Source organism: Xenopus laevis, chromosome 8L (assembly GCF_017654675.1).
Source record: "Xenopus laevis strain J_2021 chromosome 8L, Xenopus_laevis_v10.1, whole genome shotgun sequence".
In the NCBI taxonomy this organism is placed as follows: domain Eukaryota; kingdom Metazoa; phylum Chordata; class Amphibia; order Anura; family Pipidae; genus Xenopus; species Xenopus laevis.
This window is the reverse complement of record NC_054385.1, coordinates 18932829-18956477: the sequence shown is the minus strand read 5'-3', so window position 1 is coordinate 18956477 and position 23649 is coordinate 18932829. Positions and strand designations below refer to the sequence as shown.

Below are 23649 nucleotides of genomic sequence, written 5' to 3'. Positions count from 1 at the left end.
CCTTCGTTTTCCAAAGTTGCCTCACGAGGAAACTTCGGGCCAAATTCACTAACCTCCGAAAATTCGCCAGCGACGGCTTCGCTCACAGCGAAACACTTCGCCAGGCGTAGATTTGCCAGGGTAACTCTAATTCACTAAAATCTGAAGTTGGGTACAGGGCTGGCGAAGTTGCGCTAGCGTTACTGCAACAAGCGAAGCGAAGTTGCGCTAGCGTTGCCTAATTTGCATATGTCGGGAATTTAAAGTTCGATGGACATATATGTTACAGAAAAGACATGTTTTTTGGGACTTTTTTTCTATTGCACTTCGTCTGGTCTGAGGTGGTGAAGGCAAGTGTGGTGCAAGAGGTAACGTTCAGTAAAATACACCTAAATCTGAAAATTCGCCTGGCGATAGCGTGCGAATGATCGCTAGCTTCTTTCTCTTTAGCGATGTTATTCCCGCGGCCGTTAGTAAATCGGCGAAGTTGTGAAATGACGTCATGCTGGTGAATTTTCGCCAGCATTAGTCACTTTGCCCTTTAGTAAACTTGCCCCTTCTGGTGACTTCAGAAAGCCAAAGCGATCCGAGTGCCATCCCGCCAGCGATTTACATTCTAGCTGACCGGAAGGCATTTAGGGGAGATTAGTTGCCCGAAGAAGAGGCGATTTGTCGCTGGGCGATTAATCTCCCCCAATAGCCTTGTCTGCCACTACCCTTAAACAATGTTGCAAAAGTTTTGGCTCCTCAGCAAACAGCTTTGTCAATCAGCTGTCTTGACGTACATTGTTAGACATCAGGGAAGAGAATAGAAAGGGACAAACACTGCTTTCAAAAGCAATACTTATATACAATATACAATACAAAAAACAGAACATTTGTAATCAATTTATATTGTAAAGTTGCTCAGAATAATAGTTTCTTTTATTAGGCAAATTTTTATTTTGGGGTTAACTTGCCCTTTAACTGCTTTTCATTCATATATCACACTTTCCATTCAAGCCTAATCATTAAAGCATCTGTTGTGCTTGTTAATTAAAAGGAACAGCTTTAATTTTATCCCCCAAACCCCATGGAAAATGACAGTTGAAGCACAAGAAAGTAACGTGTTAAATGGCATTATAAAGTCTACACAACTCCTGTCCATAAAGATTAGCTAGAGAGTGAATGAGAGGTGTAACAAAATTACCCACAAGCGAATTCACAAAAAAAAGGATGCTCTGCTTTCCGGTTATGGGTGAGGTATCTCTGAAGCCTCAGGTTGGGGTGCACTAATGATGCCCCCTGGGCTCCGGGCATGAGAGAGAAATTAGAGGGGCCTTGGTTGATGGTCCCAACTATGAACCTCATCAGATTTTGACAGTATATAGCCTGTGGGATGTGAAAGATGTGATAGGAGAAAATCGAGAATGGGCCTTGTGTGTTCATTATGCTGTTTCAGTCCCGGCTGAAAATGCTTTTTATTGAGAATAAAGAAGGAAATGGAGCCTAGACTGTTAACACAAAAAAAAAGTAGACAGCATTTCAATATTATTCAAATAGAATAAGAATATAGTTTTCAACTGCTCGTTCAACATCAAAAGGGCATTTAAAGAATGTATAGGCAAGAAACCCAATATCTTTCTGCAACTTCTTTGTCCTGCTCTTTATAAAGTGCCTTTTGCAGAGTGTCAATTTGCGGGCAGGTGTGATAGCAGACCCTGACTTCCTAGTAAAAAAAATTAAAGCGCATTAAAGTAATGAAAATATAATCTACTGATTGCGATGCACCGGTACAACTGGTGGGTTTGCTTCAGAAAGACTACTATAGTTTATATTAAGAAGCTTCTGCGTAGCCAAAGCTAAAAAAAAAAAAAAAATGAGAAAAGGCACAGGTCACACAGCAGATAAGCTCTGTTGAATGTAATGGGATTCTTCGGACCATATCTGTAATCCATTGTGTATCCTGTGCTTGAATGGCTGCCCCCATAGTTGCACAGCAGCTTTTTTATATAAACTATAATAGTTTTTCTGAAGCAAACCAGTGCTGGGCAACGGTATGCTATATTTTCATTCTTTTAAAACACTTTCCATTTTGGCGTTACTGTTCCTTTAAGTCATTATGGGCAAGGGTCAATGGAAGGATTGACAAAAAAAGGCAGCAAATGGGAGAAAGAATGGCAACAGCGTAAACGGCTGTAAAAGTTAAATCATATACAATTATTAGGGCTGCTTCTAATACTTCTAATACAAGCAAATTCTGCCCACAATGCAATGTTTATCCGCTGTAATTCCTATGAAAAAGTTTGCGCCAGATAGTGTGTGGCAGTTAGAAATTGGCGTATATTTCGGAGGTGCAAGGGCATGCACTTATTTGTCTTTCAATTGTGTGTTACTTGAATGGAATAAAATGTAGCTCTGAACTTACCATACGGTCCCCATTAGTCTTAGAACGCTGCGTGTTATTCTTGCTCCTCATTCCCAGCACAAGGTGCAACAGTAGCGCTGGTTCCAGTAGCAGCCATACCTAGACGCAAATCCGCATATTTTTGCATAAATGGTTAATTATCAGACATGCATATGAAGAAAACTCAAACCGAGTCAGCAAATCAAAATCATTTTATTTATGTTTTTTGTTTTTTTAACTACATAGAACTACCACAAGGAAGACTCTTTTTTTTATGATTTTTTTTTTATTTTTATAAGTTTAGGGGTATAATCCAGTTAAAAAGTAAACACCAAACAGATTTGCTTTAATACATTATAATCACTGCCACAAATTGTCATTATCATCAGTATTCCCGTGAATCAACCCGAGTCAGGTCCTCATACATTACAAAAATGAACTTTAAAAAAAAGGAAACAAAATAATAAGAGGAAAAAAATAAGTCCAAAGAAAAGATGCCCCTTACCTCCCCCCCGACCCCCCACCCATCACATATCCACCTTATACTGAAATCTTTATGCATTACAATTTTTTTCTTTTTTTTTTTTTCTTCTTTTTTTAGCGTAGACTTAAACGAGATGAAAAAACATTTAAAATGTCTTTTAGTATATACAACAGTTTAACTGTTCAGTCTTTATTTTTATGTGTTCAACATAAGATCTCATGTTTACTCTTAAGTTTCCCAATGCAGCTTTATAAAGTGTATAATTATTTTTCGTTTTTAAAAGATACATTTCATTTTATCTCAAAAGATTACAATGTACATCGCCTTTCAGGATGGAAAAACAGGGAGTGAGAACCAGCAGAATTGTTTTCAAAGCAAGGGGCGTGTGTTTTTCTTAATCCTGTTCAGGGAAAGAAGCCCATTTAAATATTTTTACGATAAAATATTATATAAAGAATAGATTATCTGTAAGCGTACAACATTTCTCTTCTCCATTTTATGTAAATAAGGTCTGACATATTGCTTGCCGCTGCTGAGGGATGTTCCTTCAAGACTTCAAATGAATAGTGTAATCTAGTGGGTAAAATGGATTGCACCATTCTGCCGAAATGTTTTTAGAATGACTCAAACAAGGCAAGCAATAGGGCGCCTTACACTAAGACGTGTTATATGTATACAGTACTCTGTTACTTTATACTTTTCAGTGGAAATTAGTGGAAGCTATGCCCTACTTATAAACTGGGCAGATTTTTTTCCTTTTAAGTGAAAACATGGCATTGTATAGCAAAACTGGGTGTTGCAGATTAAAATCCGTTAGTGACGTTCCGAACCTAGAAAATAGCTAGATTTCAAACGGAGTATATATAAAGTCCACCGTTTTAACTAATTAGGGATGTCTCTCTGTAATTATTTTAAATCTAAAGGGGGTTATTTATTTTCACTAGAAAACTAAAAAAAAAACTCAAATTTTTCGCGGTATTCGCTGCAAAAAGCATCCGAAAATCTCAGACCTGTCGAGGTCCTGTATACTGTAAGTCAATGGGGGAGGCATCTATCTCAATTTAACGTTTTCATGGTCTAAGCTGGGTTTAGCCCGAAAAACTGACTTTTTCAGGGTTTCAAGCAAAAACTTGAGTGAATCAGGGAAAAAAAGGCTGAAAAATTTGAGCAATTTGGGGAAAAGCCTGAAAAATTCAAGCTTAATTTTATCGAATTTATCCATGATCCGATGAGATCAAGTTTTTTTTATTAATAAATAAGCTACAATCAGGCATGTGAGTTTGGTCAAACTCAAATTTTTAGAAGGAAAAAACCCTCAAACGTTTCTCGATTTATTATACCCCGATGCTGCAAAAAGCCTGGATCCGAAAATCCTCCATCTCAGACCTGTCGAAGTTCTGTATACTGTAAGACAATGGGAGAGGCATCTATCTCACTTTAACATTTTCGTGGTCTAAGCTGAGTTTAGCCTGAAAAGCTGACTTTTTCCGGGTTTTCGACCAAAAACTTGAGTGAATCGGGGGGAAAAAGGCTGAAAAATTTGAGCAATTTGGGGAAAAGCCTGAAAAATTCAAGCTTGATTTTATTGAATTTTTCCATGATCCAATTAAATCAAGTTTTTTTTATTAATAAATAAGCTACAATCAGGCATGTGAATTTGGTCATGTTTTTTTTAAAATAAAATATGAGATAAATTCTGATTTGAGTAAATAACCCCCTTAAAGATTTGCTCATTTAGCGACCTTGCCAAACATGTGGATCTTTCGGATCACAACAATAATAAATACAGGCTGTGTGGATGAGGATTGCATCAAGGTATTTGTCCTGGTGGAACTTTTAAACCTACCCGATCATTATCTGGGGTGATTTTCAGGCAGATAGTGGTCTGGCAGGCTTGTTCGAGGGTCCCATATGTGGGCCAAAAAGCTGGTGATTTGTTCCAGAAGTACTGAATTGGCAGCTTTTCTCAGCCCGTGTAAGACCACTTTAAAGCTGGCCTTCCATATAAAGATCTTTCACCCCAAATACGCCCACATTGAGCTGAGTGATATCGGGCTGATCCTCTGGACAAATGATTGGATCACAATGTACATAATGCATCATGTCTATGACCTCATCAATGATGCAATGCAGTCCTAGCCAACAGGATTTTTTACCTGCCCGATAAGATATCTGTCTGATTTTTATCTTGGATTGACTGAATTGGCAGCTTACATTGGCTCATGAACAGAAACAAGCGCATCCTTCAATGTGCATCTAAATAAACTGTTAATTCGTTGTATAGGGTGTGGGTTTTAAAAGGGTGAAGTGGCAGCCTTAAATGGAAGGACTAAAGGTGACAGTACTTAAAAAAAAATGATACACTTATAAATTAACCAAATGTAATAAAACATATATTTAAACCTTATGTCTATGTTGGCCATTGGCAGATGAAACTAGTCCCTTGCCATTTGTGATTTAAGTGCTACTGCTGCCAGCTATGCTCAGAGCCGAGGTTTGCCTGGATCAAAGATATGATATGACATTTTGGAGACACACAGATTTCACTGATATGTATTGAAATCTGGGATTCTGTTAATTACTAAGGGCAAATTTATTAAGGGTCGAAGTGAAAATTCTAAAATTTTATGGTCTAAACTGTGAAATTCCACTAGTGAATTTTCCAAACTTGATAAGAATTTTTTTTGAGATTTATCAAACCCTTTAAGAATTCGTATTAGACTATTCCCCACCTACAACCTGCCGAACTCATGTATATTAATGGGAGAGGTCTAGTGACCAATTTGAAGATGTTAGTAGCCTTCCTGACATTTGAGTTTCGAGTTTGCTCGAATTTGAATCAAATTCGTTTTGAGTTTTCGAGTCGGTAAAATTTGTCAGCGCTTGAGATATTAGATTTTTTTAATAAATAACCCCCCCAATCAAATTTTGAGGAAAACTGAATTTATTAGCGTTTAAAAAAAACTTGAAATTCAAAACTTAATAAATGTGCCTCCCCATGTGACATCTACTATAAATTAAGTTTCAATGCTACTAATAAGCACACATTTTAACAACTCTTTACAGGATATTGATGAGGGCAAGATAAGTCAGTTAAAACCCCCGGAGCAAAAATTCTCCAGAAAATAGGAACAGCGTTTATTCTTATAAATATTGTAATAATTCAACCTAGCTTCAAAAAACTTTGGTCCATGAGAAATAAAAACTGGAATCAGAGTAAATCTGAAGAAAGTTTTCGCTTCATTGAAGTTACCCTTGGGCTAAAAGCACACAGGGTGTTTTGACCCCAAAGAAGTGTGCAGTCAAAATATGCTTCCCCCACCTGAAGCTTCTTCCCGTTTTTTTGAATTAGAAACATGTGCCATAAGCAGTGTGTTTATTATTCAAATGAAACGGAAGCTGCTGCCAGAAGGAAGTGCTTTCACTTTTTACTTGTTCTGTAAACTGATGGCAATTTTACAAAGTTCAATTGAGGGCAGTAATATGAATTTATATAAGCACCATGAAAAAAAGAGGATTGGTGTCATACAGAGAAAATAAGCTGTAGTGCACCAAAAGGTAGCACAAAGCCAATTCCCCAAGGGTTGTGTTTTTTTTTGTCTGATATAGGGGGTAACTCAATTATAAGCAGGCACATAATCCAAAAAAAAGACAGGAATTTAGTTCTATAAGGTACATAAGGCCTTATGCGTTTCATGCTATCCAGCAATGTTCTATAAGATGCCAACGGCCTCATGCTTTTCATACTATCTAGCACTGTCCTATAAGGTACAAAGGCCTTAAAGGTTTTATACTATCTAGCGCAGTCATATAAAGTACAAATGGGCTTTCTCTTTTGAATGGTCCAGCACTGGACACTAACAAGGTCGAATTTTATACTTCGAATAATCTCACAACTAGTATGGTTTCTAATTTAAGAAAAAACGTGATTCGGCGAGTTTGCGGTTAACGACCCGAAAACTCGATTTAATCAAGTTTTCGACTAAAAATAAAAATTGATCGGTCTAATTGATTGAGTTTTTGGGCAAAACTCAGAAAAAACATCTTCAAATGGTTCAAGGGACCTCTGCTATTGACTCCTACTTGACCTTGACAGATTTTAGATGGTGTATTTTAGGATTCAAGCTATTTACAGGGTGGGGGTATAATTAATCTCATTTTTTAACACAAAAATTAGATTTTTGATTAAAAAAAAAAAGACCTAGAAAACTCTCATTTTTGTGGAAAACTCAACTTAAACCTTAATAAATAACCCCCTAAATTGCTGGAAAGCACAAAATGTGTTAGGCTGTTTTCCTTATAAGATTTCTTTGTGAGATTCTTTGAGTGCCTGCTAAAAATTGGGATATAGCTTAGCACCTCAAGTTTTCTGGTGTGCAGCATGTGCACCTAGAGCCCATGTCATACTGGGTGAGCATTTACACTTTGGCAGTACACTTACTTCATGTTGTTTTGGTACAGGGAAGGAGTCAAGGAGATGCAACACATGTGACTAAATTGAGTAAAAGGACTAGTTATGAAAAGGTGACGTTTTAGGGTGTAATTATATAAAAAAGGAAACGTTACAGGGAGGGTATAGTGAGCAAAATGAGGACTTATGGGGACAAACAAAAGGAGTTAAAAGGAAGAGGTTTCAATGGATCAATAGCTGGGGTCACATAGAGAGCTAATATAAGACACTAGGAGACATTCAATGGGGACGTTTAATAAGATCTAGAAAGCCCCAGGAAATTAAGCATTCCAATATTAAACATTTGAAAATCTTTTGTTTTCATATACTCAGTATTGCTATACAATATACCCCCTTATTCCTACAGGGACGTCACTCAATCTCCGAATTTTTTTTACACAATGAGAAAGTTTAAGACAGACTACGCGTGTGATTTAGAGGTAGTAAGTGGGCACACTAAACTACACATGACATGTCTGTTGGTTCCTATGAGTTTTTATGAGGTAAATAAAGCTGTTTAGCTCAGTGACAATGTATAAATTCTCTTTAGCTACAATATTTACAATACTTCTTTTGCCACTAGAAGTTGCAGATTTTAACAAACCCCTTTACAGCATTTAACCGCTTACTGTAAAATGCCACATGGAGAAATATACAAACCCTTTTTTTTTTCTTTTTGTTCCTAAAAACAAATCTGCAAAGAGGCCTTTTGGCAAATATGAGATTACACACACACTGCAGTGATAGTCCAAGAGTTGGCTTTAAATGACACACGGGGCATTCTCAGGCACATCATTTTGAAGCAGTCTTAAAGGAACCAAAGCACCCGATACGGCACCCGCTCACTTATACTGGAATTACCGGTAGCAAAAGCAATTGCTGCTTTTCTAGAAATGTATTATCTAACAGGCAATTCCCAAGCAAGTCAAGACGGGTCCTTTTTTGGGACTGCATCAAAATGTGACACCCCCAAGTTCCTGAAAGTACCCAGTGTGCCACTAACCTTAGACCGATGATACATGGGGGCCTTCATAGCCAACTGAAAGGTCCAGAATCAACCCATTCTGTCTCCCATTGATTTATAAGGGAAACGCACGACTTGCCACAAAAGAACTCCATGAACCATCAGCCTAAAGTAAGTTGAAGATGCATTTGTTTCGAAGTTCCTTTCTTATTAGAGAGTACTAATTTTCCTGTTTTGACAACTGCAAAAAAAAAACCAACAAATCGGGTGCATCCGGAAACGCCTGAAAAGATTAAAACAAAAAAAAATTTGTAATATTTCAAAATAAATTCTGGTTTGTTGTATAAGAAAATGACCGGCAAAACCCCTTATTAACACTTAATGTCAGAGTTCTCAAATCTTTGGTCTGTTAGTGTGGTATAAAATGGTGACACCTTGCCATCTAAAAAGTAGAAATCTGTTGGGGGAGGGGGGGACATTCAGTATGAAGCTGAGACAATAGCTATATACATTAAAAATGGTAGGGTTCTTGTTCTGTTTTGATTGCTTTTGCTTTTCATATCCCAAAATGCAATTCTAATGTGTGTATATACAGTATATTCCTAAATTACTGATATGGTTGTAATCACATCTAACTAATTTTATATTAGAATTAACAATAGTTATTTGCACATAAGAGACAGGGGATAGGCAACCATCAGCACTCATAAACAACAATGTATCTTTATCAGGTAGGGAGGGATGAACGACACTGTAGCTCTGTCCATATTACAAGGTGCCTAGCCTTAGTCAAGTTAAATGATGTTTTAAGTAGATTTTTTTTAAAATCTCTACTCTCCTTGCATGGGTACTGTGTTTGGGAGCAATATTATGGCGTGATTTCACAACCAGAGAAAATTAATTCCAAATAGTTGATGCATCTTCAACTAATCCCACTGAGTAATGTGTTTTTAAAGATAATTAAAAAAAAAAATATTTTAAATGCCTCTTTGCAGTGAATCCCAGAAACTGTAAGGAGATATTCAAACATTTTGCTTTAAAGCGCCTACTATTCATTTAATTTAGCTATTTAATTAAAAAGTGCTGATGTGGACTGGAGATCTTTTCACAGATTGTAATTCGGATTTTGGCCCAATTAGATAAAGTGCTTTCATAACGGTGATACTTGCAAAAACAGTAGGGGTTTAACAGAATCCTGCAGATTCTCCCGGCTGGGTTTTACATTGAGGTCGTAGGTCCATAAGCAAATCAGGATAAGCAGTGGCTGGACATGGGCATGATTTTATCCTCTATTTGTGTGAGCAGAGGTGAACTCGTCCAAATGCTGGGATGATGCTTCACTGTGTATTGAATTAAGACTGGTGATGATGCTTTGCCACAAAAGATGTGCTTCTCCAGTCAACCTGGTTGCACCCTCAGCTTGTAGACAATCGCTCAGTTAGAGGTATCAGAGTTTACACTGCCCGGCCCTTCTGTGGGAGAGGTGACGGAGGAAGGGGTTGCTGTCTCATGCCACCCTCCATTAGCCTGGAAGTAAAAGAAAAGAGATCATGTTGTACACATGCCAAGCAGAAATGGCGGGCATATGATAGGTTCTAAAAAAGGAATATTCAGCTTTTAGCACGGTGTTAAAATAATGAGACGTGATGATTCCTTTGATGCCTTATCCATGAAGAGATGAATAGTTTTTTTCTCATTTGCACAGGTATTTGATTGTCCACATCCAGCAGCTTGGATTCATGCATCAAAATTCGGTGGAAAGAAAGGAGGTCGCTGGTAACTTTTCTTATATTTGTTATAACCAAGTTAAGAATAATACTAACCTCATTTGCGTAATCAATTTTATAGTGTAATTATTAGGGATGCACCGAATCGACTATTTTGGATTCGGCTGAACCCCCGAATCCCCCAAATACCGAACTGAATCCAAACCCTAATTAGCATATGCAAATTAGGGGTGGGAAGGGGAAAAACATTTTACTTCCTTGTTTTGTGACAAAAAGTCACGCGATTTCCCTCCCCACCCCTAATTTGCATATGCAAATTAGGATTCCGATTCGGTTCGGCCGGGGCAGAAGGGTTCGGCCGAATCCTGCTGAAAAAGGCAGAATCCCGAACCGAATCCTGGATTCGGTGCATCCCTAGTAATTATCTAATAAGAAAAATACAAAAAAGATGAGGTCTTTAAATATTTCACTGAATGAGGAAGGCTTCCAAGCAGCTTTGTGAACAGAAAAAGGAAGGCAAAAACTACACAGAGGTTGGCTCTCCAGCTGTTAAGGAACTACAAGTCCCACAATGCAATGAAGGAGCCTTTTGAAGGAGTCTAAAGGCAAATGCATTGTGGGACTTGTAGTTCCTTAACAGCTGGAGAGCCAAGGTTCCAGATCCATGGGTTAACGCTATACAGAATAGTTTTCTTGGGCCAAAGAATAAGTAGGCTTGGACAATTGGCTTTCTTTCGTTCTTTGAAGCCAGAGGGTTGAAAACCTAGAGGCAGTACAGGTATAAGAACCTGTTATCCAGAATGCCTGGGACCTGGGGTTTTCCGGATAACGTATCTTCCCGTAAATGTATACCTTAAGTCTGCTATAAATCAATGAAACATTAAATAAACCCAATAGGCTGGTTTTGTTTCCAATAAGGATTAATTATCTCTTAGCTGGGTACAAGGTACAGTTTTATTTTTATTTTAGAGAGAAAAAAGTTGGATAAAATGGAGTCTATGGGAGACGGGCTTTCCATAATTCGGAGCTTTCTGGATAAAGGATCCCATTCCTCTATTAGTTGCTTAGCAAAAATCCAACAAGTAATGCCAGGAATTGTTCATCGAGGAAACAGACCAGAGAGACACGTAGGTTCTATAAGCTATCCCATTCAGTGCTTCTCTTACATTATGAACTATATTCCAAATGTATCTGGATCTTTATTTCACATTAATTGTGTTGTTTTTAAAGTAAAATTGCTGTTTGGAATGATATAGAGTAGAGCTGTTTCCATGAAAATGCAAAGGATTCCTAGCATTATGTTGGAATGCTGTTCAAGCTGTTCAAGTGAAAAAAAATGTAACGGACAAAGAATTTCCCGGCCTCAGCTGATACAAAATGGAACGGCTTTGTTGAGATTTGATGCCTTTTTCTTCTCAACTAAGGCAATGGGATGGAATAAATAGTAAATCGACTGCTAAAGCTGATATTCACAATTTTATTTTTCATTGTAATGAAAAGGCAACATTTGCAATCGCTTGATCTGAAAGTAATTGGGTTAAAAATATTTATGATAAAGGTCTTAGAGCCAGTCAGAAACATTGGCCGGTTCTTTTAAATGCAATTAATAAACATGGACATTTAACTCTTTTGAAAATCCTGGTGTGCACCTTTGTCTCTGAACATTTTATATACATATAAATAAATTATGAAATAATATAATAAATATTTTTTTATTTTATCTCTGTAATATTTAGTCTGTTGTTACACTACTGTAAAATGCTTGAAAAATTGTGAAGGTTTAAATATTTAATAGGACTTTGTGATCAGTTTTCCGAGTGCGATATGTTTAAATGATCATACAAATACAACGAGAAGACTGAAGCTCTATTGTAACCTGATAAATTAAGCTCTCTCATCAGACACAATATCTGCCCAGCCTCCAAAGAGTTGAGTTTAGTAAATCTGATGCAGAGATGTGTAAAGGCTCTGATCTATTGCGGTGTGTTCAGTTCCCGACAGCAAGGCCCCAAATATGTAATATCTATCACTCATAATACCTATCACTCTTCCCCCTATGTCCTTTATGGCTTCTCATTCTAATTTATAAACAACAAATGTGTAATATTTTTTACCACGGGAAGCAGCTGGAAGAGCCCACGTCAGTCAGATTTCAGCCCCCCTCCCTCTACAGGACTTTTTTTTTTTTTTTTGCAAATAAATTAATCTTTCCTCTGGTGGTTTGAGATTACGCTCTGTATTATAAGAGAGCGCCTTATCAAACCTCATCAGAAAAGATGGAATTCATGTCCGCTATAATGCTGCAGGCAATAACAGCTTCATATTTTATCACGTTGATAAGGGTTTTTGCAAACTCTCTGAAGCATTTCGGGATGTTTTAAATGAAAAAGGGAATGCTGTAACTAAAAGCCTCTTTTCAGGCAGTTTCTTGTGGGTTATTATGAGTAATTTATAAGCCCCCAAAAAGAGCCCATTTGATATTCCAAACGCAAACGATTTGCGTATTTAATGATCACCCATCCCAGCTCTCCTTCTCTCCTCTGCTACAACATAACATTTTCAGTCGTATGGGGAATCGTTAATATTGACTGGCACTACGAGGGAGGGGGCAGAAAAGAGGCAGTCTGTGAAAATGAGACATATTCTACGCTTGATGGTCTGGGAATACTATTTTGCCAAATAGAATAAATACAAAATATATATATATATATATATATATTCTTGTTCCAATGAAAGCAAAGTGGAGGTTTATTAAATCCTACATTCCAACCTTCGTCAGGGAGAACAAAATATATATATATCATGAAATGAACAATAAAAGTTAACATTACTAATGTTTTTTTATTATATTATAGACTTTTTTTTTAGTATAGTGTAATTCTTGGATGAATTCTATGCTGGAAAGTATGCTATATTAATAAGATGGGTGTTATAGAAGCTAAATGTAGCTCTACTTTCCACCTCCTAACCACTGATCTTTGTAATGTATTATAAGGGAAGGCCGAGTAAGCCACGAGTTTTTGCTGCTTAAATGAGGTTAATGATTGCTTATTCTGCGTTTAACTGAAAGGTGTCTGTTAGAATGTCAGACTGAACCTGATATTTTCAACAGAACCCATAGCAGGAAGGCAAAGCCTCTGTGTGACACTGCCATTTTCCAAATGGGTGACATTTGCAAGTTGCCGTTTATAATCTTATGTTACGTGTCTCCCACGATTAAAGGCGACTGTCTTCAGTAACGTCGTCAGCGCAGGAGAACAGTTTTATTAGCAGACAATCTTACCAAATGTCTGCCCTTCAACGCTCGTTAAAGTTTATCTGGAAATAAATGTCTTCGTTACTTGGCTGGCTTGACGTGAGGTGACATTTATATGTAGCAGCAGAACATCACATCAAAGTTGCAGGGCACCTTTACATACGGTACCCCAAAAAAATCAAGCAGTAAGAGAAAATAGGATTAACCTGAAATAATTTGTACTGGATAATGGAAATTTGCAGGTAACTGGTTGGAATCGCCTGGACTGCCACATCTGACCCTAGGGTGTCTGGTTGGACTGCACTATTATAAATAGTAAACTTTAAGAAGCAGTCCATTAGTTATCCAGAATCTTGATATCACAGACAGAGTCGTGGAGTCAGGAGCAATTTTGGGTATCTGGAGTCGAAGGCGCCAAAAATGTACCGACTCCTAATAAATTTAAATACAAGCACTGAAAATAATCTAATCAGATTTAAGAGCTTCTGTGGAGGAGGATACGGCAGAAGCAATTCTGTTTCTAAGAACAATACTTTAGTTCATTTTGGATTTTATTTAAAAGCTATTCTACAGCTATATGCCAAGTTCAATGAATATATAAATTGTTTTAGGTTTTCCAGTTGTTTTTGGTTTCTGTCGTTTAACTTTGATTTTGTTTTAGATTTACCAAAGGATGTGGTTTATACTTTGAGCTTTGGCAGGGATAAAATGCCTTGTATGTTGTGTACTTAACTTCTTTCAATCATCATGGAAAATACATTAGTGTATTAAAGGAACAGTAGAATGAAAGTTTTTTAAAGTAATTAACATATAATATGCTGTTAGCGTGCACTGTTAAAAGCTGTATGTTTGCTTCAGAAATACTAATATAGTTTATAAAAACAAGCGGTTGTGCAGCCATTTAAGCTGGAAAAAAGGCAAAAGTTACATAGCAGATAACCAATAAAACACCATTGTATTGGACTGATCTTATCTGTTATATGCTATGTAACCTGTGTCTTTTCTCCTTTTTTACAGCTTAAATGGCTGCCTCCATGGCTACACAACATCTTGTTTATATAAACCATAGTAGTCTTTCTGAATCAATCATACAGCTTTTACCAATGCAGAGCAACAGTACACAATATTTTAATTGCTTTTAATACACTTTCAGCTGTTGGTGTTACTGTTCCTTTAAAAACAGAGGAGTCGAAGGAGGAACCATAAGCTGAGGAGTTGGAGTCGATGGATTTATGTACCGACTCCACAGCCCTGGATCTCTTAGAAACCAAATGGAAAATAATTCTGGGCAGCTCTTGCTTTTTGAAAATAAATCAAAAGTCCACTAAACTGTAGTGCATGTTTTTTAAATCGGTTTTATAAATCTGGTTTGTTATTTATTCTTTTTTTTTGGATTAATATTAAGTGATTTGAGGTTTACTAAACCAAAATTTTTATTCAGATGCAAACTTAAGTCACAGACTGATTTCCCTGGTTAACAGCATCACTGAATTGCTTGCAAGCTGAAAAATATTACGATGAGTGAGGCCACTAACAATCTGCTTGCATAGAAATTAATTAATCTATATGTGAAAAAATATGTTAAACCCTCAATATAGTTTGGGTGCACGTTTATCGTTTTGACAGCTTCTTCTCATATTCTCACAAGACCTGGATTTTCCTTTTTCAGGAATGACTAAACCACCCTTTCTTTTCAAGTCTTGATTGATGTTACGTTTCATCACCTTTCCGTATAGCACACAATGCACAATAGGCTTTCATTAATAAAATCAAAGGCGTCACCTTATTCTTATGACACCAATATATCAAGTGTTAAGGGTTTTATTCTTAAATTTATATAACAGTTTTTAGTCAAAGCTACTTACATTTAGGTGATGCGGGCTGTACAGTGAATTCCCACCTAATGCATCACTGTATCCTCCCGTCTGACTGATAACATGACGAAGGGTATCCACCTGCAATAGAACAAAAAAAAGGTAATTACGTTTTTATTCTGTTCTTTAAGAAGAACTACTGTTATCATTATATATGCTTTGTTTCTAAGTCTGCTACATCCCACAGACTGACAATATGTTACAGATGTACCAAATGAGTTTGATAATAAGAGTATCTATAAAACGTTCTTCACAAACCCTTTGGCTAGTATTCCATTTCTCAGTTGCCATGAATGTTAGGGTTTGTCATTGGCCACTTGTTTGAATTTTACAAGATCTGGATTTGTTTTCAGAAAAAAAAAAAGAATTTACACACACATCTGTAACCCTTCTGATGCCAAAGGGCACCTTTCCCTATAGCAGATAAAAGGTTGAAATGTAAGCAAATAAGAACAACAAAAAAGCTGTTAAAAGAATCAATTATCTTCACACAATATCATTTTAAATTGAAAAACATACAATTGCAATATCATTTTAAATTGAAAAACATACAATTGCATTTTGTATGTTCTCAACTATACTCTCCCAGTCCCTGTGAGAACTCAAGTCAGAGCCGAAGGCAGTCACAAGGGTTACAATACAGCCTGAGAAATCAGGGTCTAGATGGTGCCAATTGTGTACACACTGCTTCTTTGTTTGTGTGCATTGATGGTGGCAATGGGAGGTGCACTGAGTTTTGAAATGACTCAGGGACGTCTCTCCTACCTGTGATTGCACATTGGCTCCAACTTGGGCCCCTTGGTAAGAATCCCCATTCAGACTCTGCATATTCATGTACATGTCGCCTGAATTTGGGAGATTAAAAGAACCAGAAGAACCTAGGAAAGGAAAGAGTGAAGGAGCTGAATACAGAAAAGGTTGCCAAAAAAATCGATGTAGGGGAAGATAGAAGTAAATATTTACTTGGGAATTTCTGATTTTCATTGTGTAGTGAAAGATGGCTACTTTGCTTTTGAAAGTTGATGATACTAAATTCTAAGTTGAAACTGTCTGGGGCCTTTACCAACACAATCTGTTGGATAAACCATTTGTCATGGAATAAAGGAACTGAGATGTGACTTCTTTACTCGCTTTTTAATATGCCCCAGTATTACCTAGGAGCATATAACATTCATTTTACACCCATACCAGGCAGTCAGTGCTTTATATTTGGTAACATAATTACATTTCATTATTAACTCAGATTTCACAGCCATGCCCCAACTAAAACGTAACCACGTGAAACCTACAAAACTGATCTCGGTGTTGCATTGGAGCTGCAAAGTTTCACCTGTGGTAATTTGCCCGCAATGAGGAAGGTTCTTAAAGTGGACCTGTCACCCAGACACAAAAAGCTGTATAATAAAAGTCCTTTTTAAATTAAACATGAAATCCAATTTCTATTTTTTATTATAGGAGTTGTAAGCTCAATCTCAGTTTAGGCATAGAGGCGGGCCAGACAATTACTTTCACTTTCCATTCAGCACTTCCTAGATGTCACTGCTCTCCATATATTCCCCAGTTCTCTTCACCATTTAATTGTGTAGCCAGGGCATGGGGATGGACAACGGGTCCCCTATTCTGGTGCTAAAACAAGATTTTGAGATGATGCAAGGCTTGTCTTAATAACAGTGTCCACAAAATGGCTTCTGCCTGCTTGCTATAATTAATAATCCCAGACTGAAGGAAACAAGATAATAATTTATATAGAGTAATTATATAAAGAGTAATTTAAGTCATTTTGCTTGACTAATGTAATAAAATAGGATTTTGAAGTATTTTTTTTGGATGACAGGTCCCCTTTAAAGGGCAGGACAGGGGTGAGAAGTTGAAAAACAGAACCAAGGTAAACAAATTACAGAATGGAGAACAGAAACTAACATAAAGAAGTTAGAGAAGAACACTGGAAAATGTAAAACAACAGGAAAAGAAAAATAACGGTATGGGTATATTTAAAAATATGTGAAACAAACAAAACCGATAGAAACAATTAGGCATGCAGAGTGACAACTGGAAAACGTGGGCAAAAAGTAGTGAATTGAGGGGAGAAGAAAACAAAAATAATAAGTAACAGGAAGATGTGGGGGAAAATGGTGAATTGAAGAAAAAGGGGACAGTATAGATATGACATGGGAGAGTTCTAAAAGAGAAAGAGTATGATAGAGAAGAGGTAATTAGCAGATAAGGAAGAAGACAACAAGTTACACAGGTTGGGAAGGTGGAGGTCATAAAGAATTGTAATAAATTTGAGAGCGCTTCAGGCTCTCCTGTAAAAGCCGGTTGCTTCAGTCTGACTTTGAGTCTACAAGGCATGAACAATGTATTAATGTACAAGTTCCACCCCCATTCCTTGCTCATGTCAAAATCCTTACAAACTCACCAGAATTTGGTGTAGTGGGAGAACTTGTCTGGTTATTTTGTACAGCAGCAGCTACTGCATGAGCTGCATTCACTGCAGTCTTGGCTGCATACAGGTTGGCTTCTTCTTGGAATTTACCAATGTTCTTCTTGTATCGTATCCTCTTGTTCCCAAACCAGTTGGATACCTAATAAAGACAAATAAACCACTGTCATGACCTTTAAACTTAACTGTACAACTTGAAAGTATAGGAAGATGCTTGCATTAAAAATATGTCTTGTTAAAAGTAACCATTCTTATTTCATCATTTTTAACATTTAGAGGCACGTTTATCAAGGGTCAAATTTCAAATTGATTTGAGTGAGTATTTTTTTAAACTCCCTTAAATTCAAATGATTTCAAAATTCAACTTGGGGAGTTTTATTTAAAAAAAATCGGACAAATTTAACCGACCCAAAGACTCGAATTTGATTCGTATTGGATTCGTACGAATCTAGTTTTTCTCCCAAAAAAAAAACCTTGAATGTCAGGAAGGCTACAAACAACTGACCCCTGGACCTCTCCCATTGACTTATACAGTAATTCGGCAGGTTTTATGTGGCGAATAGTCGAATTTGAAATCTTAAATGGCCATAGAATAATAAATCTCGAAAATCTAACTTTTGCATAATTCCCTAGTCAAATGTGACAGTTTTGACCATAAAATTCTAATTTTCAATTTGAACCTTAATAAATCTGCCCCTTAAACACCTATTGTCTAACTTATACAGATATGGGAGCAGCACTGTATTAAAAGTATTAAGTGGCTGCATGCATTGTGGGGTACCTAACAAATTAGCACCCACAATGAATTTCACTTTCCTTGTGCTTTAAACAAACTAATACAATAAGACTAAGGAGGCTTACACTAACAATTTTAAGAGAAAGGTTGTACATGAAGATTAAAGCAGCATTATATGTGTATATCAGCATATCTTAAACATTGACATCTTATATAATGAAAGTGAGCAAAATAAAGATATATAAAGATATAATATTGCTTTAAAGATTAGTTTAGTTGCAGAATAATTCTTAAGACATGGATAATAAAGCTTTTGTAAATATATGTTTTAATTTGTGGTGAAAGCTTTTTTTCTTCAGGTTTTAAGCTCTTAATAAATGCATGGGACATATTATCCATAAAGCCATTACGAAATGCAGTTGCTCAATGTACCAATGATACAAACTGATCAGACAGCTCAAAAAATAAGGGCATGTATGGCCAGCTTCAGCCAAACAGCAACAACAAAAAGAATAACAATAAATTCAAAAGGGAGATATAACTCATAATGAATTTGTTGTAACACCTGTACAAGGCCGTAAGTATGTACTTATGTTGGCATAAAATATTAGAATTTTAATAATGAAAAGCATGAATGTTTATCAGCTGAGAGATGCTGAAGGCAGTTTGTGTGCTGATGTGCTTGAATCTGGAGCTGGCTGCGTAACTGTAATTTTGGCGGTGAATTGTTAACAGTTTTACAGCACAAACGTCTTCAAACCACTCTCTGCTGTTACCCTGCAGAGCCAATGCCTCATTCTTTGCTTTGTCCCTGGCCAATACTTGGCTGTATTTTATATATTCTGCTTACCATTAACCTGCCAGCCAGCAGGGCAATAACACATTAATGAAGGCGGGCGGATAATTATTAAGAAAAAAAAAAAAATCAGATTACTGCTTTATTAACAGCTTTAGAAGTGAGGAAATCTCTGGCGTGTGCAGAGGAGGACAATTCAGTACTCTCAACAATAGCCATGTCTAATAAAGGCTGCCTTCCATCCTCCCCCCGTTACATTTTAATATCGTTTGAGCCTCGGGAGGCCTCGGGGTGCAGGATTTTTTTTTTTTGACGTGGTATAGGATTCCGTCCCAGTTTCTCCGATGCTTCCTTATCTTTAATATCAAGGCAATTAAAATTAATGACTGCCACTGTGGGCAGTGTTTCCCTGACATGCATTGTTTGATGGCATTACCTTGAGGTTAAACTAACGAGCGAGGTTTAATTGGAAGCACTGAAAAAGAGAACCGCTCGTACGTTATGTTTAACCTGCATGAAAAGGACCAGTTCATATCACGGACTGGTTAAGAGGTACAGGCAAATAACCAGGCATTAACTGTCTTGAAAATGAGCATTTATAAAGGCACCGTAAATGTAACATGTATCTGTTTCAGCTTGCCTGTGATAATGGGTTTCTGAGAATTTACAAAGACACGGGAGAATGCTACCTTCTATTCTGTTGCTGAATTCTGTGTGGTCGTGGTACAAAGGTATATCAAAACATATTAAATATACCTGCTTTACGTATGATAGAAGGATAATTGTTAGTGAGGACATTTCTATGCAAATCTTTTGAGCCCATAAACAGCTTTTAAGCCAAAATGCTACAGGAATAAGTCTCTTGTTTCTTAGTGAAGTCTCCAGCTGAAGTTTTTGCATAAAAACTCCCAGAAACAAAAAAAATATATAAATATTATAATCTCGAAGTCTTGGTTTTTGCCATCCCTCTTGCTATGGCGTCTGCATAAAATCAGGATGAGCATTTTCTTTTTTCTCTTGCGATGCTGAAAGTCAATTAATGAATCTGTTGTAATTGCCGATTCGTTTAAGGAGGATTTTGTTTTGATTATTTATCAAGCTAATTGCTGCGTTAACATGGCACGAAAAAAAAATGTCTATAAATTATTAGGTAAATGTGTTCTCTCTCTCTCTCGCTGCAGTGGAGAAATATGTTTTCTGTAGCAAAAACTGCTTTTCATCTCTCTCATTAGAGAGGTTGTAATTAGATGACTGTGCAGCCCATGTAACACAAAGATGCAAACCAACAAGGTGCTTGAAGCAACTGTAAACTTGTATTTCTTAGAGATAAAGAACCCATGGCAACATTAAAAAATAAATCTCTCTTATGCATAGATCCACTTTATTTTTTTTAGAATTTAAAACTTAGTCTAGCAGCTATCTCATTGCTAGGGTCTCGTTCAACTTAGCAACCAGGCACTGGTTTGAATGAGAGACTGGAATATGTTTAAGAGAGGGTCTGAATAGAAAGAAGAACGTTAACAATAAAATATTAAGCTCATAGAGCAATTATTTATGACTGCCGGGGTCAGTGACCCCATTTAAAAGCTAGAAAGATATCAAAGAGGAAAATAATTAAAAAACAATAAAAAAAGATCAATTGTAAAATTGCAAGGAATAGGGCATTCCATAGCATGCTGAAAGTAATGTAGTTCTGTAAAAATATAGATTGTAGCATGACCTGTTTAAGTTCTAAAAGAAATGTAATAAAAATGTTTTTGGATCACTTGCATCTGCCCTGTATTTTTTGCTGACATCCTTGCAGTTGTTTTAAAGGAATCGTGGCTTTGGCCTTCACTTGTAAACACGAGTGCACCCACACCTGCTGTTCATATGAATAGGGAGTTATTCCAAGTGCCATTTTTGCCCACTGACAGAGCTATAAGTCACCCAGTAGACAAAACAGTCACCTGGTAGACATAACCTGAGCCGTTGCCCTTAAAAATCCAACACAGTACCTCTAAGATTAAACTCTAAAATCCACCCTAACTCCTCTAATGAGGGGCAGGAACACTTTGATTATTGTCAACAAATAATTGCCTGATCAATGGAGGTAATTAGAATTTGTTGCAATGCATTAATGAAGCATCATTTGTTTTTGTAACTGATGAATTAAAACTCCATGGGGTACTCTGCTATAGGGAATGCAAAAATCAGGGATATGGCAAGATGGGCTTACCTGTGACACTGTTATGCTGCATTTCTTTGCCAGCTCCTCTTTGGCTTCCTCGCTTGGGTAAGGGTTGCTGAGGTGGGAGTAGAAATACTCATTTAGGATCTCTGTGGCTTGCTTACTGAAGTTACGTCTTTTTCTCCTGTAAAAAGAAGGACAGAACATTAGATGGATGGCAGTAGAGAAAATGCGTAGGAGAGCGCAATAAAAGAATGCTAATACATGGTAGATGCTTATTTATTTAGATTCAACTTTCTGAAAACTTTGCAATTTTGCTACAACTCATACATGCAATACCTTGGATGAAAAGGCTCTTAAAAAACGAAGGAAGCCCTAAAAATGAATAGGACTAAAAATGCCATGTTTTATATACTGAACTTATTGCACCAGCCTAAAGTTTCAGCTTGTCAATAGCAGCAATGATCCAGGACTTCAAACTTGTCACAGGGGGTCACCATCTTGGAAAGTGTCTGACACTCACATGCTCAGTGGGCTCTGAGCAGCTGTTGAGAAGCTAAGCTTAGGGCTCGTCACTAATTATCCAGCAAAAAATTAGTTTTGTCTGTAATATAAGCTGATGCTACAGGGCTGATTATTAAATTCTGATGCTAGTTGCACTGGTTTCTGTACTGTCATGTAATAATTATCTGTATTAATTACTAATCAGCCTTATATTGGGACATTTCTATTCTATGTGTACTGTATATTGTGAGTGGGTCCCTGAGCTCAGTAAGTGACAGCAGCACAGAGCATGTGCAATGAATCAGCAGAAAAGAAGATGAGGAGCTACTGGGGCATCTTTGGAGACACAGATCTTTACTGCTAAAGGGCTGTGGTTGACTTGGGCTGGTACAGAAGCCCGAAACATAACATACTACATTTCTAGATACTTCTTTAGTTGAACTTTCCTTGTCCTTTATAAGATCATAGTTATATTAACTGGAGAGTTAAAACATTTAGCACCATTCTTTAATCTTAAAGTCTGGATTGCAGCAAGTCTGTCATCCGATAAATATATTACTTAAATATTAAACAAATCGACCTAATTCTGACAAATGGCCTCAAATCTGTTAAAAATTTTAGAAGGCTGGTTTAGGAAGTAAAGTTAAAAAATCTACTAAATATAAACATTGCTTAAGCAGATTTACTAATAGTATTATAGGTAACTGGGGTTTAGGCATATAATTGTTAAGAAACTGCTTGTGTTTTATTTTAGAAGTTGCTCTTTCTCATCATGATTGTCTTTTTAATACAAAATCCTGTTTAATAAAAAAATAGAAAGCCTGGCAAGCTTTACTTGTTTATTTTTAAACCAATTTATTTAAAAAGATTGGGGGGGGATCTATGGAAAACACAGGAGATCAGGATTTACAAGTACACAGATACAATGTCTAATTCTACATTATAGTTTTCTAATAACTATATAGTCTGAGACAGTTTGAAACAGTCTGTAAAGCCATTTGAGCTTAGGAGGGGTTAGTCACTGGTTCTAATAATCCATTAAAACTGAGCTAACTAGTGATAAGGGTAAATCTTTCTAGGAGAGGACAAGCACAGTTCTATTTGCTTGCTTTTGCTGGTACGGAGACACTACTGGGGTCAAGTGAATGGGACTTTACACTATAATGTGAGGCTATAATGATTTGCTATTTAGTGAAGGTGGCAGCAGGTCTAACCCAGATGGAAATTGTTAACTTTGATGTGATAAATTGCACCTTACATAAGATCAAATGCATTTCTTCAAAAACTAGGACAACTTTTTTTCCTAGTGCCAGTGTTTAGAGAGTCAATCGTCTTACCTTTAAGAATCTTAGAATCTGCTATATGGCTGGCACAATATCTCCAAGTATCCTTCCCAAACACAGATGGAATGCTCAGATACATGTTTTATAGATTATAGACAGTCTCCCAGTGGAAAGGCATGGAATGAATGGGCTTCAGGCCTCAGGGCTATTGTGCCATAAGGCATACAAAAATCTGCCTGCTTGGGGCCCTATGGGTCCTGCTGCTCTGCTACACTACAAACCTCTTATGTTGTAAATAAATGAATTAAGGAGTAAAGGGTTAATGCATCACTTTAAGTAGCTTGCTGATTTAGCTTTAGGGCTTTCTAACATTGGCATTTTAATGGGTCTGATTTTGTCAGTTTAATAATTACTACAATTACCAAGATATACTTTTCAAGCATCTATAGCAGAATAAACCGAAGCTGAAGTAGGAAATGAAATAACAAAATGGGACATAAACTGCATTCTGTGTAATTTACATTCAACTCCATAGATGAATTACAAATAGGGATGCACCGAATCCAGGATTCGGCCTTTTTCGGTAGGACTGGGCCG

General features: G+C 36.9%; 1 protein-coding gene across 2 annotated transcripts in view; it reads right to left on the bottom strand.

The window, feature by feature from the left end:
• Positions 1–7014: 7014 nt before the first annotated feature.
• Positions 7015–23649, bottom strand: part of LOC108698242 (pre-B-cell leukemia transcription factor 3) — a 165329-nt gene continuing 148694 nt past the window's right edge. Inside the window, exons 5-9 of one of the 2 annotated variants that reach the window (XM_018229585.2) lie at positions 21314–21449; positions 17540–17705; positions 15886–15998; positions 15112–15201; positions 7015–9790 (exon numbers count right to left, since the gene is read on the bottom strand). In XM_018229585.2, the coding sequence (XP_018085074.1) occupies positions 9698–9790; positions 15112–15201; positions 15886–15998; positions 17540–17705; positions 21314–21449 (598 nt within the window). In that variant the 3' untranslated portion in view covers positions 7015–9697. The remainder of the gene's footprint in view (positions 9791–15111; positions 15202–15885; positions 15999–17539; positions 17706–21313; positions 21450–23649) is intronic. The other variant, XM_018229587.2, reaches the window with a different exon arrangement.